This window comes from Loxodonta africana, chromosome 2 (assembly GCF_030014295.1).
Source record: "Loxodonta africana isolate mLoxAfr1 chromosome 2, mLoxAfr1.hap2, whole genome shotgun sequence".
Taxonomy (NCBI): Eukaryota; Metazoa; Chordata; class Mammalia; order Proboscidea; family Elephantidae; genus Loxodonta; species Loxodonta africana.
Window position 1 is genome coordinate 198,475,313 of NC_087343.1, and position 15,894 is coordinate 198,491,206.

The window sequence follows — 15,894 nt, forward strand, 5'->3', positions numbered from 1 at the left end:
TGCATTCATCATCAAAAGAATGTTTCAAGATCTATCCTCAAGTACAATGCTGTCAGTGATAGGATAATATCCATACACCTACAAGGGAGACCAGTTAATACTACTGTTATTCAACTTAAACACCAACCACTAAGGCCAAAGGTGAAGAAATTGAAGATTTTTATCAGCTTCTGCAGTCTGAAACTGATTGAACATGCAATCAGGATGCATTGATAATTACTCGTGATTGGAATGCAAAAGTTGGAAATGAAGAAGGATTGGTAGTTGGAAAATATGGCCTTGGTGATAGAAACAATGTCAGAGATTGAATGATATAATTTTGCAAGACCAGTGACTTCTTCATTGCAAATACCTTTTTTTTTTCCTCTAGGGACTGGTCCCTCTTAATAACATGTCCAAAGTACATGAGACAAAGTCTCACCATACTTGCTTCTAAGAAGCATTCTTGCTACACTTCTTCCAAAACATTTGTTCATTCTTTTGACAGTCCATGGTATATTCAGCATTTTTCGCAAACACCATAATTTAAAGATGTCAGTTCTTCTGTCTTCCTTATTCATTGTCCAGGTTTTGCATGTTTTTAAGGCAATTGAAAATACCATGCTTTCAGTCAGGCATGCCTTCGTCCTGAAAGTATCATCTTTGCTTTTCAACACTTTAAAGAGGTGTTTTGCAGCAGATTTGTCCAATGCGATACGTCTTGACCGTTGCTTCCTTGGGTGTTGATTGTCTGGATGCAAGCAAAATGAAATAATTGACAACTTAAATCTTTTGTCTATTTGTCAAGATGTAGCTTATTGCTCCAGATATGAGGATTTTTTTTTTTTATGTTGATGTGCAATCTGTACTGAAGGCTGGAGTCTTTGATCTTCATCAGTAAGTGTTCATGTTCTCTTCACTTTCAGCAAGCAAGGTTGTATCATCTGCATATTGCAGGTTCTTAATGAGTCTTCCTCCAGTTATGATGTCATTTTCTTCTTTACATAGTCCAGCTTCTCTGATTATTTGCTTGGAGTACAGATTGAATAAGTAGAGTGAAAGGATACAACTCTGACACACACCTTTCCTGACTTTAAACCAAGCAGTATCCCCATGTTGTTATATATCCGATTCTAATCCTACACCGTTAACATAACAAACACAGCCTAATCCTCATTAACATGATCCAATCCTGCCTCATTAACATAACAAACAGTTCATTCCCCAATAGGACCATAACGACAAGCATGGAGGCTAAAATTTACAAAACATCACAAAATGGTGAATAATCCTATCACAAAATGGAGGACAACCACGAAATACTGGGAATCTTGGCCTAGCCAAGTTTACACATATTTTGGGGGGACACGATTCAGTCCATAACATGAGAATTCTAATCTGTGAATGCCTATTCATATTCATTTTTCCATTGTTTTGTGGGTTGATTCCCTCTTGCCTTTAGGTTGGTGGAATTTCTCTCTCTCTTTTTTTAACATCATGGTGATTCAGACTCCAGGCTACTCCATGTGTGTCAGAGTAGAACTGTGCTTCATATGATTTTCTTTTTTTTTTTATTGTGGTGAAAATATACACAACAAAACATATGCAATCCCAACAATTTCTACAAGTACAATTCATTAACATTGATTACATTCTTCAAGTTGTGCAAGTATTTTCACTATCCTGTTCCAAATCATCCCACCACCATTAACATAAACTCAATGATCCCATTCAAAAAAGTCCTCTTTTCCCCCTCATTTACTCCTAGCAGCCACTGATAATCCTTGGATTTATATATTTGCTTATTTCGTGTAAGCGCGATTATACAGTATTGGTCATTTTTTAATGAATTTATTTCACTCATCATGATGTTTTCAAGGTTCATTCATATTGTGGCAAGTGTCAGTAATTCATATCTCTTTATTCGATTGTGTATATTTACCACTTTTCATTTATCCATTCACCTGTCGATGAACATTTTGGTTACTTCCACCCACATTTTGGTTATTGTGAAAAGTAATACAGTGAACATTGGTGTATAAGTTTGTTTGCCTTCTTGCTTTTACTTCTTTCTGGGTACATACCTAGGTCTGGGATTACTGGGTCATATTGCAATTCTATATTCAGCTTTTTGAGGAATCACCAAGCTGTTTTATGTAGTGGCTGCACCATTTTACGTTCCCACCAGCAATGGATGTTTTTTCCATCATCGCCATTCTAATGGGAGTGAGGTTTTATCTCATTTTGGTTTTGATTTGCATCTCCATAAAGACTAATGTGAAGAGAACTTGAAGCACTTACTGATGAAGGTCACAGACTACAGCCTTCAATATGGAATATACCTCAACATGAAATAAGAATCCTCACAACTGGACCAATAAGCAACATCATGATAAACGGAGAAAACATTGAAGTTGTCAAGGATTTCATTTTAATTGGACCCACAATCAACGCCCATAGAAGCAGCAGTCAAGAAATCAAACAACAACCTTTAAAGTGTTAATGAGACTTGCGTATTAATTTGGAAAGAATATATATTTTAATGATGTTTTCCAACTATGTATGTTTGTCACTTCATTTATTTACATGTCTTATCATATGCACCAAAAATATTTTCCAAATTTCCTTTATAATGTTTGTACAGCTTTTTCTAGATTTATTCTCTGAAACTAATTAATTTGGACTATTACTGTCAATATTATCCTCTTATCAATTTCTAATTGATGCGAAATATATGTAATTGCCATTACTTTTGATACACTGATCTTGGATCCAGTGACTTTACTGGATTAGTTAGTCCTGACAGTTTTTGTATCATGTTACCTAAATCTTCTATATGGAGAATTGCATCATCTGTCACTAACAAAAATATTAGGTCTTTATTTCCAACATTACATGCTGCACTTTTTTTTTTAATTTCTCATTGCCAGCACGATAAGAAAGAATGACCGTGAACCTGTTTGTCTATTTTTCTTGCTGTTCATTACTGTTGAGTAGATTCTGAACCATGATGATTCCATGCATGCAGAGTAGAACTGCTCCACAGAGTTTTTAAGGCTGTGACTTTTCAGAAGCAGATCTCTAGGCCTGTCTTCTGAGGTACCTCTGGGTAGGTTGGTAGTAGTGGAGTGATTAACTATTTGAGCCACCCAGCGCCTCCTTTATCTATTAAAAAAAAAAAAATTTATTTTATTATTTTTTTTTTAATCTATTACTTATCTTTAAATACACCAGTGTTTGAACTTGATGCATCATGTTTGCTGTAAGTGTTCCACTAGTTTGTTTGGTATAATAATTATGGTTGTTTAATCTAGGCAATTTTGTTTAACTTTCCTTCAATTAATTTAGTGATATTTTCCTTCAAAACTGAAAATAATCTCAATTACGTTAATGGATTTTCTAAACTTAAGACATACAATTATAAAGTAGGAACTTTTCTTGGGTCTTGGCTCAAAAATTATTTGAATCATTATTGCATATGAACTGAGTATTAGATGATAAAGATGATTTTTAAAATGACATTGTGTTGCAATAGCCTAGGAGATTTTTTTGTCTTTTAAATTCATAATTAATTGTTTATCACATATTAAGTTTTCTGAGATACAAACCTTTTACAATATGAGTTATTAATGAGATAAATGACTTGAGTTTAGAATTTGCACTAAACTATTCTACCTCAAAGGAGCTCTGGCCATGCAGTGGTTAAGCGCTTGGCTGCTAACCGAAAAGTCAGTGGTTTGAAACCACCAGTGGCTCCATGGGAGAAAGATGTGGGACTCAGCTTCCAAAAAGATTTACAGCATTGGAAACCCTATGGGACAGTTCTACCCTGTCCTACAGGGTCCCTATGAGTCAGAATTGACTCAACGACAATGTGTTTTGTTTTTGTTTGGGTCATTCACTTAGATGCCTGGCTGGAATCAAGCTTTTGATCGAGTGTGGCTATTTCTGATGCAGAGGCTTCATTCCATACTTGTGACTCCTGCTAAAAGTTGACCTACTTGTCTCATGCTAAGGAGGTCCCAGCTTTGCATGATGAGTATATCAGGCCTTTAGAACCATCTCAGGGCTATGGGTTGTGCTTCACCACTGTTGACACTTTCTGGATATGAATAAGCTGACTTTAGCCAAACCATGATGGCCCTTAAAATTAATCTGTCATGTTTTAGAATTTTTGGACCATTTACACTCTGATCATGGTGTACTTTTTTATCACAAAATCTACTCAATAATGGCATGACAGTCTGAATCTACAAGACCCACCTCCTCCTGGTCCACACATATTTGGAAGATGCTTTTTTTCATTGAATGCAATTATCTCCAGAAAAGGGTCATATACTCTCAGCTGCTTATTAAATAATGATTGCGGCACTAGGGGAGGAAGGTTATATAAACCCTTTGTGAAAACTTGAGATTCTATCCTGACCATGCCTGAGCAAGAGTTACCTTTATTTTCCCTAATAGAAATCCAATGCCATCTTGTTTGGTACAACTGGTTGGCAGTCTGGGTGAAGTGAGTCCTTTTAATTAATTGTGATTAAGTTTTAGGAAACTTCTTTTTCTTGCACCTTCTGAATGAAGATTCTGTGTGCATGCAAGTAGGGAATGATTGTAAAAATAGTGAAGTTCTGGCTACTAGAATGGGACACATCAATTTTGTGGAACTGGATGGAAATCAATGACCTAGCACCTGTGGAAAAAACATCTTAGACTCCAGGATATATGGGAAAGGGCCATTAATGATCTTGTCTTTAAGATCCATCCCCGGACTTACCTCATAAAGGAAAATGTCCCAGTGCAGGGCTCCCAAACCATCTCAAAAGCCTAAAATTTAACTGACTGCTGGGTCTTCCATGTCCCACCAAATGACTTTCAACGTAATTTGAATCCCATTCCCCTAAACTTTACTGAAAACTTTACTATCAGAAACAGAATTGAATGGCTACAACTCCTACACGTGCCATGCAAACCATTTTGGATGTCTTCTCCACCACCATTATAAATCATTCCATGGGGCAGAAGAAGGTCATCCTGCTGACTCTGTGGACAAACAGAACAGGTCTGGCTTTCTATCCTGAGGCAGTCCCTCCGAAAACAAGAACAAGACTCAGTTTATTAGAACTAAATTGAGAACTCTAAAATGTAGCAGCTTGCTTGGAGGCCACATCTGATGCTCTGTCACTAGATTTCCTCTTTTCTGGCAAAGGTAGAGTCTATGCAATCACTAATATATCATGCTGTATGTGAACTAAGACCTCTGGTCAAGAGGAAATGTCAATATATAAAAGTAAGGAAAGTTAGCTGTCTTTCAAATGTACAACTTGACTGTTTTGGGGATTTGTTCATCTGACTGTGTCCAGGAACCATGGAAATGTTGCCAAGATCAGTTCTGCAAGTTGGGCTCACCCTACTGCTTAGAGTCTTATTGATATTGTTGTTGTTGTTTAGGTGCCCTCGAGTCAGTTACAACTCATAGAGACCCTATGCACAACAGAACAAAACACAGCCCAGTCCTGCGCCCTCCTTGAGCTCATTGTTGCAGCCACTGTGTCAATCCACCTCATTGAGGGTCTTTCTTCTTTTCTGCTGACCCTGTATTTTGCCAAGCATGATGTCCTTCTCCAGGGACTGATCCCTCCTGATAACAAGTCCAAAGTATGTAAGACGCAGTCTCACCATCCTTGCTTTTAAGGAGCATTCTGGTTGTACTTCTTCAAAGACAGATTTGTTCATTCTTTTGGCAGTCGATGGTATATTCAATATTCTTTGCCAACACCACAATTCAAAGGCGTCAATTCTTCAATTGATAGCACACTTAATTAGTACATGATACCAAGTGAATGGATTTGGCTCTAGCCCCCAACAGTGAGATTAATCAAAATGGAACAGCTTATTCTTGGGAAAGTTCACCAGAAACCAAGGCGGTATAGGAATGAGGGATGGTTATTGCTGAAAGACAATTCTCCATGGGTTTCTCCCATTTGTGAATGTCTCTTGGGCAAAGGATGACAACTTTTATTCTGGTCTAGCCTTTTAAGAACATTTAAATAGCAAACAGCCTTGGAGGAAACAATATGTCTCCCTTAGAACAAAGGACAGATTTGTTTGTTGGCCATGAAAATAAAGATAATGTATCCCTCCATAGTTAAAGATGCAAAGTGTGCTCGGAATGCCTCTTAAAATATTGGGGTTTCCTAAGCTCAGCTGTGACATAAATTGCAGATTGTGCATGGACCTTTCTGCATAGCCCCAACCATTTACTAGGAAACTCTACCAAATATTGCAAGAAGAATTAACAACAATCCTTCTCAAACTCTTACCCAAAAAAAAAAAAAAAGTATGAGGGAACATTTCCTAACATACTCTATGATGCCAACATTTCCTGACCCCAAATCTAGAAAAAAAAGAAAATGACGTAAAAAAGAAAGCTACCCATGAATACCACTTTTGACTATACAGTCAAAAATCATGTTTGCAAGGCCTGTACAAAGAAAAATATAGAGTAAAATTTTATAGTGAATCAGGATTCCAAAAAGCATGGCCTCAAATTATACTTACATGTAATCATTATATTTCCAGGGAAAGTGAATGTGAATGATGCCCACCTAGTGGAGAGGGACATTTCACAGCTGTGATGCACCATCAATTGACCTCAGGCTGTCACATGAAGAATGGGAATCAATGCATTGTATCAATTGATTGATACATCAATAATCATAACTCTTTTCAAGCAATCTCAATACAAAAAAAGGAGGCATTGAATATAACTATGCCTGTCTATACATTAGGGCCCTGGTGGCACAGTGGCTAAAAGCTCAGCTGCTACTAAGTGGTTGGTAGTTCGAATCCACCAGCTCCTCCTTCGAAACCCTATGGGGCAGTTCTACTCTGTCCTATAGGTTCAATATGAGTTGGAATCGACTCAATGGCAATGGGTTTGTGTTGGTTGGTTTTGTTTTCTGTCCCAACATCCACTCCTTATTAAAAATTTTTGACTTTCGGTTGTTCTCTATACTTAACTCCCTGGATTAGAATAATGTCTGAAGAGACAAATTTCCTTAGATCTCTCTTGTGTGAATTCTCTGATGTCTATTTAGATTTGATTTTTAATTAAATACTTTCTCACATGTACTGCAGCTGTAAAGCTTCTTTCCAGTATGACCACCCTGGTCTTCTCTAAGGTGTGTACATTGGGTAAAGGCCTTTCCACATTCATTACATTTGTAGGGTTTCTATCCAGCATGAATTTTACACTGCACAATAAAACTTGATATATACAAAAAGGTTTTTCTACATTCTTTACATTTTTAAGGTTTCTTTCCAGTATGAACTCTCTCTAAGGTGTACACGTTGGATAAAAGTCTTTTTACAGTCATTACATATATACGGCTTCCGGCCAGTATGAATTCTCTGATGTTGAGTGAGGCTTGAGCATCAATTTAAAAAAGCTTTCTCACATTCATTACATTTGTAAGACTTCTCTCCATTAGGTATTCTCTGATGTGTAACCAGGTTTGAGCATCAATTAAAGAATCCTCCAAATTTATTACATTTATATTATTTTTCTCCAGTATGAATTCTCTTACTCATATTAAGTTATTGATTAAAGACTTTACCACATTCTCTACAGTTGTAATGGTTCCCTGCCAAATGAATTATCTGATCTTTACTAGAGTTAGAGCTTGGTTTATTTTTCTCACACATTCATTACATTGATAAGTTCTTTCCACATGTTGCAAAACTTGTGCATTAGTTACAGAAACACTGTATCCTGCTGAAAGGGGCTGTGTGAGAATGAGATTGTAGGGCCTAGCATCCCAGGTATTGTAGCATTGTTTCTACGTGGCTTGCATAGTTAGCTTTTACATACCCGGTGATTTTGTGATTTGCGGTTTGTTTTCTCCCTTCCCTCTCCCATTCTCCATGATTCTATAAGGTTTAAAATTAACCTATGTTCCTCTTGAACAAGAAGAACAATGACCAGTAAGACCTGGGAAGAGACAACTAGACAATGGAGGCTCATTTTGTAACTGAAACCAGGAGGGCATCAGAGGACCTCTAAGAATACCATTCTCTAGATTCTTCAAACCAAATCCCTAGCCCTATAAAAACCCTCTGGTTGGTCTCTGACAGACAGACAGATTTTGGAGGAGCCCATTCCCCTCTGTCTCTTGTATAGCAGTATACAATAAAGCCCTCTTGCTGCTTACCTCACCCCATCTCAGCATTGGCTTTTCAGCAGGCAACTTGAATACATGTTTTGTGGTAACACTGCAACAGTTACTAACTTCAAGTAGGATTTTATCTAAGAGGTTTTGTGTCTTTGATTTCTTTCCACAGTGAGGTTTTTGTTCTGGGTAATTGTTTCAGTTTGATTAACTCCATCACAATCGCTCTTATTTTCCTTGTCTTTCCTAAAGTGAAAATATTCAAGGCTATAGCTTGAATATCTTCCCAATGCCACTTTTTGGAAAAAATCATCTATGCCCTTCTTTGGTGACAAGCCTGGGGTTCATAAGAAAAAGATGTGTTGTTGTTAGGTGCTGTTGAGTTGGCTCTGACTCATAGTGATTTTATGTTTAACAGAACGAAACATTGCCCCCAGTCATGCACCATCCTCTCAATCGTTGCTACATTTGAGCAATTGTTGCAGCCACTTTATCAATACTTCTCATTGAGAGTCTCCTCTTTTGGCTGACCCCTTACTTTACAAGAAAGATGCTCTTCTCCAGCAATTGGTTTCTCCTGATGATGTTTCCAAAGTAAGATAAAGTCTCCCCATCCTTGCTTCTAAGGAGCATTCTGGTTGTACTTCTTCCAGGACACATTTTTCTATCCCAATGTCATTTGCTGATGTGGCAGGACTCAAAATAAGAAGCAACAGCTGTAAACATCCATTAATGATTGGAACACAGAATGTCTGAAGTATTAATCAAGGTAAATTGTCAAAAATAAAATGGAATGCTTGTAGATAAATATCCTAGGCATTAGTGAACTGAAGTGGTTATTTTGAATCTGACAATCACACGGTATGCTATGCCAGAAAGAACAAATTGAAGAGGAGCAGCATTGTAGTCATCATCAAATGAGTTAAGGTTTCCAAAGACTAACAATATAAGAATGTCTCTGAATTAATGGATTAATGAATGAATACATAAGCATACCCTTGCAGATTACAGTGCGAGTGTGAAATGCATTTCACCCCTTTACTCATCATATTTAGTGATTCCCGCTGTGAGATATATAAGAAGAGGAGAAATGGGAACATGAATATGGATGCTCCATGTGTGTCCTCTGTGCTCAGATGTGTGTCCTGCTTCTGAGAAGCATCGGGGAACTTGAGACAATGCTGGTCAAGGGAAGGACTGGGACAATCAGAGGAGAGACATCAAAGATGTCCTAATGAGGGGGAGGCAGCGTTTAACATAAGTTTTCCTGGAAGAGAGTTGGGGTGAGTGGAATAATGCACCATATGTTCAGGGAAAGGTGGCTGTTCTGTTCAATCAGAGAACTCCTTAGGTGTCAGGAAATAGCAGGAGATGTGAGGAGAAAGAATATGGACATGGGATAAGTAGTACTGGTTTTGAACCCCACCTCTGCCCTAATGTGCTGGGTGGGCTACAGCCAACTCCCCTCTCCATGCCTCAGACTACTCTTTTGTACCAAGGGGACGGTGATATTCTCCCAGATTAAATTTGTCAAGAGGATTGTACGGAAAATGGCATCATGATGGCTTTGTGGTCTTTAAAACACAATAGAGAAGATTAGGACTTATTTTATTGCTATTAATATTGCCACTGCTATTGTTATTACTGCTGAGGATGATGCCAAGGCCCAGTCACCCAGAAGTTCCTGAGATAGCTCTATTTGGATGTCTAATAGAAATTGCAAACTCAGACCTGTCCGGAACATACCTGCTGGTATTTCCCAGAAAATCTGTTTTGCCCCCAGTCTTCCCTGTCTCTGTTGATGACAAATCTGCCTTTTTAGTTGCTTGCACTACAAACATCTTTGGCTTGCACTACAAATGCCTGTTTCTCACAACCCACAGCCAATCTTTAAAAGAATGAGAATGACTCTACTTTCAAAATATATCTGTATTAAGAGTACTTCACCTACACTGCTATTGCTCTGATTTAAGCCACGTCATTTCTCCCATGATATTCTGTAACAGTCTTCTAATGGATCTTCCTGTATCTACCTTGTCCCTTCGTCTCTTCTATGACATGCTCAAAATATTGCAGTAGCTTCCATTTCAGTCAACAAAGCCCTAACAGTTACCTTTGAATTCCACTCCTGTATCTATTTGCTTTTACTTCAGACACTGACCTCCTTGCAGTTCCTCAAACTTGAAAAGAAAGAGCTCCTCACTAAAGTTTCTGCTCTAAAATTTCCTTCAGCCTGTAAAGCTCTTCCTCTGGATATCTTCTTGACTAATATCTCATCTTCAAATCTTTGCTCAGACCTCACCTTCTTAATGAAACCTTTTAACACAATGTGTATTTTGCTCATTTGTATAATTTATTTTCTGTCTCCCTGGCTAGAGTGTTAGCTACAAGAGATGTTGGTATTTTATGAGAGATATGTCTGTTTTCCACCACTGATTCTCAAGCACCTACCAGGATATCTAGCCTAGAGTAGGTACTCAGTAAATATCTGTTGAGTGAATGAATTAAAGAGGGAAAACTGTCCTACAAATTTATAAACCATATGGATTACAATTCAATAAATTCCTCTGCTTTATAAAGCTCTACAGGAATGGGAAATATGGGAGTAGGAACAAAACAGAAAATGTATTTGTGTATTGGGCTGATGCTCTACATATTTCTTAATATATCTGCAGCAATCTGTAAGAGAATGGCATATCTTTGCACTATAGAAACCAGAGTCCAAAAAGAACCAGAGATAAGAGCATGTTTGGTGTAATTGTGGAGGAGCAAGGATGCAAATGTGGCTATAGTGGGGTGATGGAGGAAAGAACAATATGGAATGAGGTCATAGAGCCAGACAGGGGTCAAGTTGTGAGGAGTCATGGTCAGGGATGTTAGATTTCCTAGGCATGATGGAAGTTTCAGGAGGAATGTGATTTATTTATTTGTTTTTGTGATTGCTGAGGATGCAAAATAAAAACTGACTCTTGCAGAAGACAGGTAGAACAATTCAGCAGCCTGTGGGAGGAGTCTTCACCATGTTCTCCCTCCTCATCCAAGAGCCAGTGGAATGTGGCTGGGCAAGTGCCTCATTTCTGGTTTCAGCTTCAGCTACCAGTTTCATCTCTGGTGATGGACTATAATTACATGGAGTGAATTATAACTCCCTCCACAGAGGATGTGTTTTATAAGGTTTGTATCATTTGAGTTCTGGTCCTCAGGTGGCACAAATGTTTAAGGGCTCCACTACTAACCAAGCAGTTGATGGCTCAAACCCACCCAGAACACCTCAAAAGAAAGACCTGGTGATCTTCTGAAGAGTCACAGCATCAAAAACCCTATGGAGTGTAATTCTACTCTGCACACATGGGGTCATCAAGAATTGAAATCAACTCTATGGTAACTACAATTGGAACTGGAGAAATATCAGTTGAGGCTATTAAGCTGTTTCACATCGTTGTTGTTAGGTGTTGTCCAGTTGGTTCCGACTCATAGTGACCCCATGTACAACAGAACGAACTACCTGATCCTGTGCCATACTCACAATCTTTGTTAGGCTTGATTGAGCCCATTGTTGCAGCCACTGTGTCAATCCATCTCACCAAGGGTCTTCCTCTCTTTCACTGACCATCACTTTACAAAGCATGATGTCCTTCCCCAGGAACTGGTCCCTCCTGATAATATGTCTGTCTTAGTCATCTAAAATCCTCACAACTGGACCAGTGAGCAACATCATGATAAACAGAGAAAAGACTGAAGTTGTCAAGGATTTCATTTTACTTGGATCTACAATCAACAGCCATGGAAGCAGCAGTCAAGAGATCAAAAGACTCATTGCACTGGGTAAATCTGCTGCAAAGGACCTCTTTAAAGTGTTGAAGAGCAAAGATGTCACCTTGAAGACTAAGGTGCGCCTGACCCAAGCCATGGTATTTTCAATCGCATCACATGCATGTGAAAGCTGGACAATGAATAAGGAAGACTGAAAAAGAATTGGGGCATTGGAATTGTGGTGTTGAGGAAGAATATTGAATATACCATGGACTGCCAAAAGAATGAACAAATCTGTCTTAGAAGTACAACCAGAATGCTCCTTAGAAGCAAGGATGCCGAGACCGCGTCTTACCTACTTTGGACTTGTTGTCAGGAGGGATCAGTCCCTGGAGAAGGACATCATGCTCACTTTAAGGAGGTCCTTTGCAGCAGATTTACCCGGTGCAACACATCTTTTGATTTCTTGACTGCTGCTTCCATGGCTGTTGATTGTGGATCCAAGTAAAATGAAATCCTTGACAACTTCAGTCTTTTCTCTGTTTATCATGATGTTGCTCACTGGTCCAGTTGTGAGGATTTTAGATGACTAAGACAGACATATTATCAGGAGGGACCAGTTCCTGGGGAAGGACATCATGCTTTGTAAAGTGATGGTCAGTGAAAGAGAGGAAGACCCTTGGTGAGATGTATTGACACAGAGGCTGCAACAGTGGGCTCAATAAAGCCTAACAAAGCCTAACAAGCCCAACAAGCAAAGTACAGGGTCAGTGGAAAAGAGGAAGACCCTCAATAAGGTGAATTGACACAGTGGCTGCAACAATGAACTGAAGCATAACAATGATTGCAAGGATGGTGCAGGATCGGGCACTGTTTCATTCTGTTGTACATAGGGTTGCTATGAGTCAGAACTGACTCGATGTCACCTAACAATAACAACAACAGTCGTCTAGTGCTGCTCTAATAGAAATACCACAAGTGGACGGGTTTAACAAAGAGAAATTTATAATGTCAGTCTAGGAGGCCAGAAGTTTGAATTCAGGGTGCCAGGTCCAGGGCAAGACTTGCTGTCTCTGCTGCCTCTGGGAGGAGGTCCTTGCTATCAATTTTCCCGTGGCCTAGGAGCTTATTGGGCACAGGGACTCCCAGTCCAAAGGACTTGTTCTGCTCCCAGGCTTGCCTTCTTGGTGGTATGAGGTCCCCCTGTCTCTCTGCTTGCTTTTCTCTTTTATATCTCAATAGAGATTGGCTTAAGGCAAAACCTAACCTTGTAGATGGTGTTCTGCCTTATTAACACAACTGCTTCTAATCTTGCCTCATTAACATCATTGAGGTTGGATTTACAAAACATAGGAAAAGCACATCAGGCTACAAAATGGTGGACAATGACATAACACTGGGAATAATGGACTAGCCAAGGTTACACATACTTTGTGGGGGACACAATTCAATCCATAACAATGTCCAAAATTATGAGACAAAATATCGCCATTCTTGTTTTTACTAGCATTCTGGCTGTACCAACACAGATTTGTTCATTCTTGCATCAGAATTGTTCACCAACACCATGACTCAACGACATCAATTTTTCTTCTGGCTTTGTTAATCATTGTCCAGCTTTCACATGCATATGAGGAAACTGAAAATACCATGGCTTGTGTCAGGTGCACCTAAGTCCTCAAAGTGAGATCTTTGCTTTTTTAACACTTTAAAGAGATATCTTGCAGCAGATTTGTCCAATAAAATATGTCGTTTAATTTCTTGACTGTTGCTTCCATTAGTGTTGCTTGTGGATCCAAGTAAAATGAAATCATTGACAACCTAAATCTTTCTCCATTTATCATGATATTGCTTATTGCTCCAGTTGTGAGGATTTTTGTTTTCTTTATGTTGAGGTTCAATCTACACTGAAGGCTGGAGTCTTTGATCTTCATCAGTAATGGTTCAAGTCCTCTTCACTTTCAGCAAGCAAGGTTGGGTCATCTGCATTTCACAGTTTGTTAATTTGTCTTCTTCCAATCCTGATTCCCCATTCTTCTTCACATAGTCCAGCTTCTAGGATTATTTGCTCAGCATAGAGGTTGAATAAGTATGGTGAAAGGATACAACACTGATGCACACCACTCCTGTCTTCAAACCTCACAGGAACAAGTGCCTCTTGATCTATGTAAGATTACCCACAAGTACAATTAAGTGTCCTGTAATTTCCATTCTTTTCAATGTCATCCACAATTTGGTATGATCCACATAGTGGAATGTCTTTGATAGTCAATAAAACACAGGTAAGCATCTTTATGGTATTTTCTCCTTTCATCTAAAATCCATCTGACATCAGCAATGATATTCCTCATTCCATGTGCTTTTCTGAATCCAGCTTCAATTTCTGAAAGTTCCCCGTAGATGTATTGATGCAATCACTTTTGAAAGATCTTCAGCAAATTTTTATCTGAGTGTGATATTAATGATTTTGTTCTACAATTTCCACATCTTTTGGATCACCTTTCTTAGGAATGGGCACAAATATGGATCTCTTCCAGTTGGCTGGCCAGGTAGCTGTCTTCCAAATTTCTTGGCATAGACGAGTGAGCACCTTCAGCGATGAAGCCATTTGTTGAAACATCTCAGTTGGTATTCTGTCAATTCCCGGAGCCTTATTTTTTGACAATTCCTTCAGGGGAACTTGGGCTTCTTCCTTCAGTTACATTGATTCTTGATCATATGCTACCTCCTGGAATGGGTGAACATCAAGCAATTCTTTTTGGTACAATGACTGTGTATTCGTTCCATTTTCTTTTGATGCTTTTGCTTCATTCAGTATTTTCCCTGTGGAATCCTTCAGCATTGCAACCTAAGGCTTGAATTTTTCTTTAGTTCTTTCAGCTTGAGAAATGCCCAGTGTTTTCTTCACTTTTGGTTTTCTAACTCTAGGACTTGGCATATTTCATTACAATATTTTACTTTGGTTTGGCAGATATTATGTAATCATCCTCCAATTTGATCTGATGTGAGCACCCAATCAGTTGAAAGCCAGTCAATTTCCTTGTGGCGTGTGGTGGTTGTTGTTGGTAGGTGCCATGGAGTTGGTTTATAATGACTTGATGTACAACAGAAGGTAACACTGCTCAGTCCTTCTCTAGCCTCACAATCATTGTTATGCTTGAACGCATTGCTGTAGCCACTGTGTCAATCCACCTCTTTGAGGGTCTTCCTCTTTTTAGCTGACCCTCTACTTGATCCGGCACGCCCTTCGCCGGCCTCGGACCCTCGGGCCCCACGGCCGCGGAACTGGGGTCGACCGGGCACGGCGACGGGGCGGCGTTGGATTTTTTTTCTCCCACCCCATTCCTTCTTTTTCTCTTTGTGTTTTTTCTTGCTTTCTTCCCCCCACCTTTCGGCCGCCGCCGCCGCCCCACCATCCTCCCTTCTCTCCGCGGACTCCAGGTCGACCAGGCGCGCTCTCTGTCTCTGTCTCTCTTTCTCTGTCTCTCTGTCTCTGTCTCTCCGGGACTCGGTGCCGCCACCGCCACCAAGCTAGCTAAGCGGGGCCGCGGCGCCGCCAGAGCCCGCGAAAGAAGTCAGCCGGCCCGCGCGGATTCCCTCCTTGCTGCTGCCACTGCGGGTGGCGCGCGCGGTCTCTCTGGCGCGCTCGCGCCCCAGCGAGCCGCGCGTACCGTGCGCGTGGTGGCGCGCGCGCATCGCGCGCCCGCGTCCGTCCGAGTGTAGCGGGCCCGCTTCGGGATGCCGCGCGGGCGCGTGGCCGGCGGGCGCGCGAGTATATTCCAAACTCTAAATAAAATGTGGTTGTCGCTGAGAATATTGTGATTCCGGTATTGTTTTGAGGTAATGAAAGAACAACAATTCGGTGCTTTTCTACAATAGAGTCACAAGGGGTGGTGAGTAGGAACCAATGGGTAATCACCACTCTTAGACATGAGGATTCAGTCTGGTAATTTAATTGTGTCCATTATTAGCCTGCATTCATCCATTTCTTTTT

General features: G+C 39.8%; 1 protein-coding gene across 1 annotated transcript in view; it reads right to left on the minus strand.

Annotated features, from left to right (window-relative positions):
- Positions 1 to 15,316, minus strand: part of LOC135230434 (protein FAM90A27P-like) — a 35,068-nt gene extending 19,752 nt beyond the window's left edge. Inside the window, exon 1 of the mRNA XM_064279724.1 lies at positions 15,131 to 15,316. Within this exon, the coding sequence (XP_064135794.1) occupies positions 15,131 to 15,316 (186 nt within the window). The remainder of the gene's footprint in view (positions 1 to 15,130) is intronic.
- Between the last annotated feature and the right edge of the window lie 578 nt (positions 15,317 to 15,894).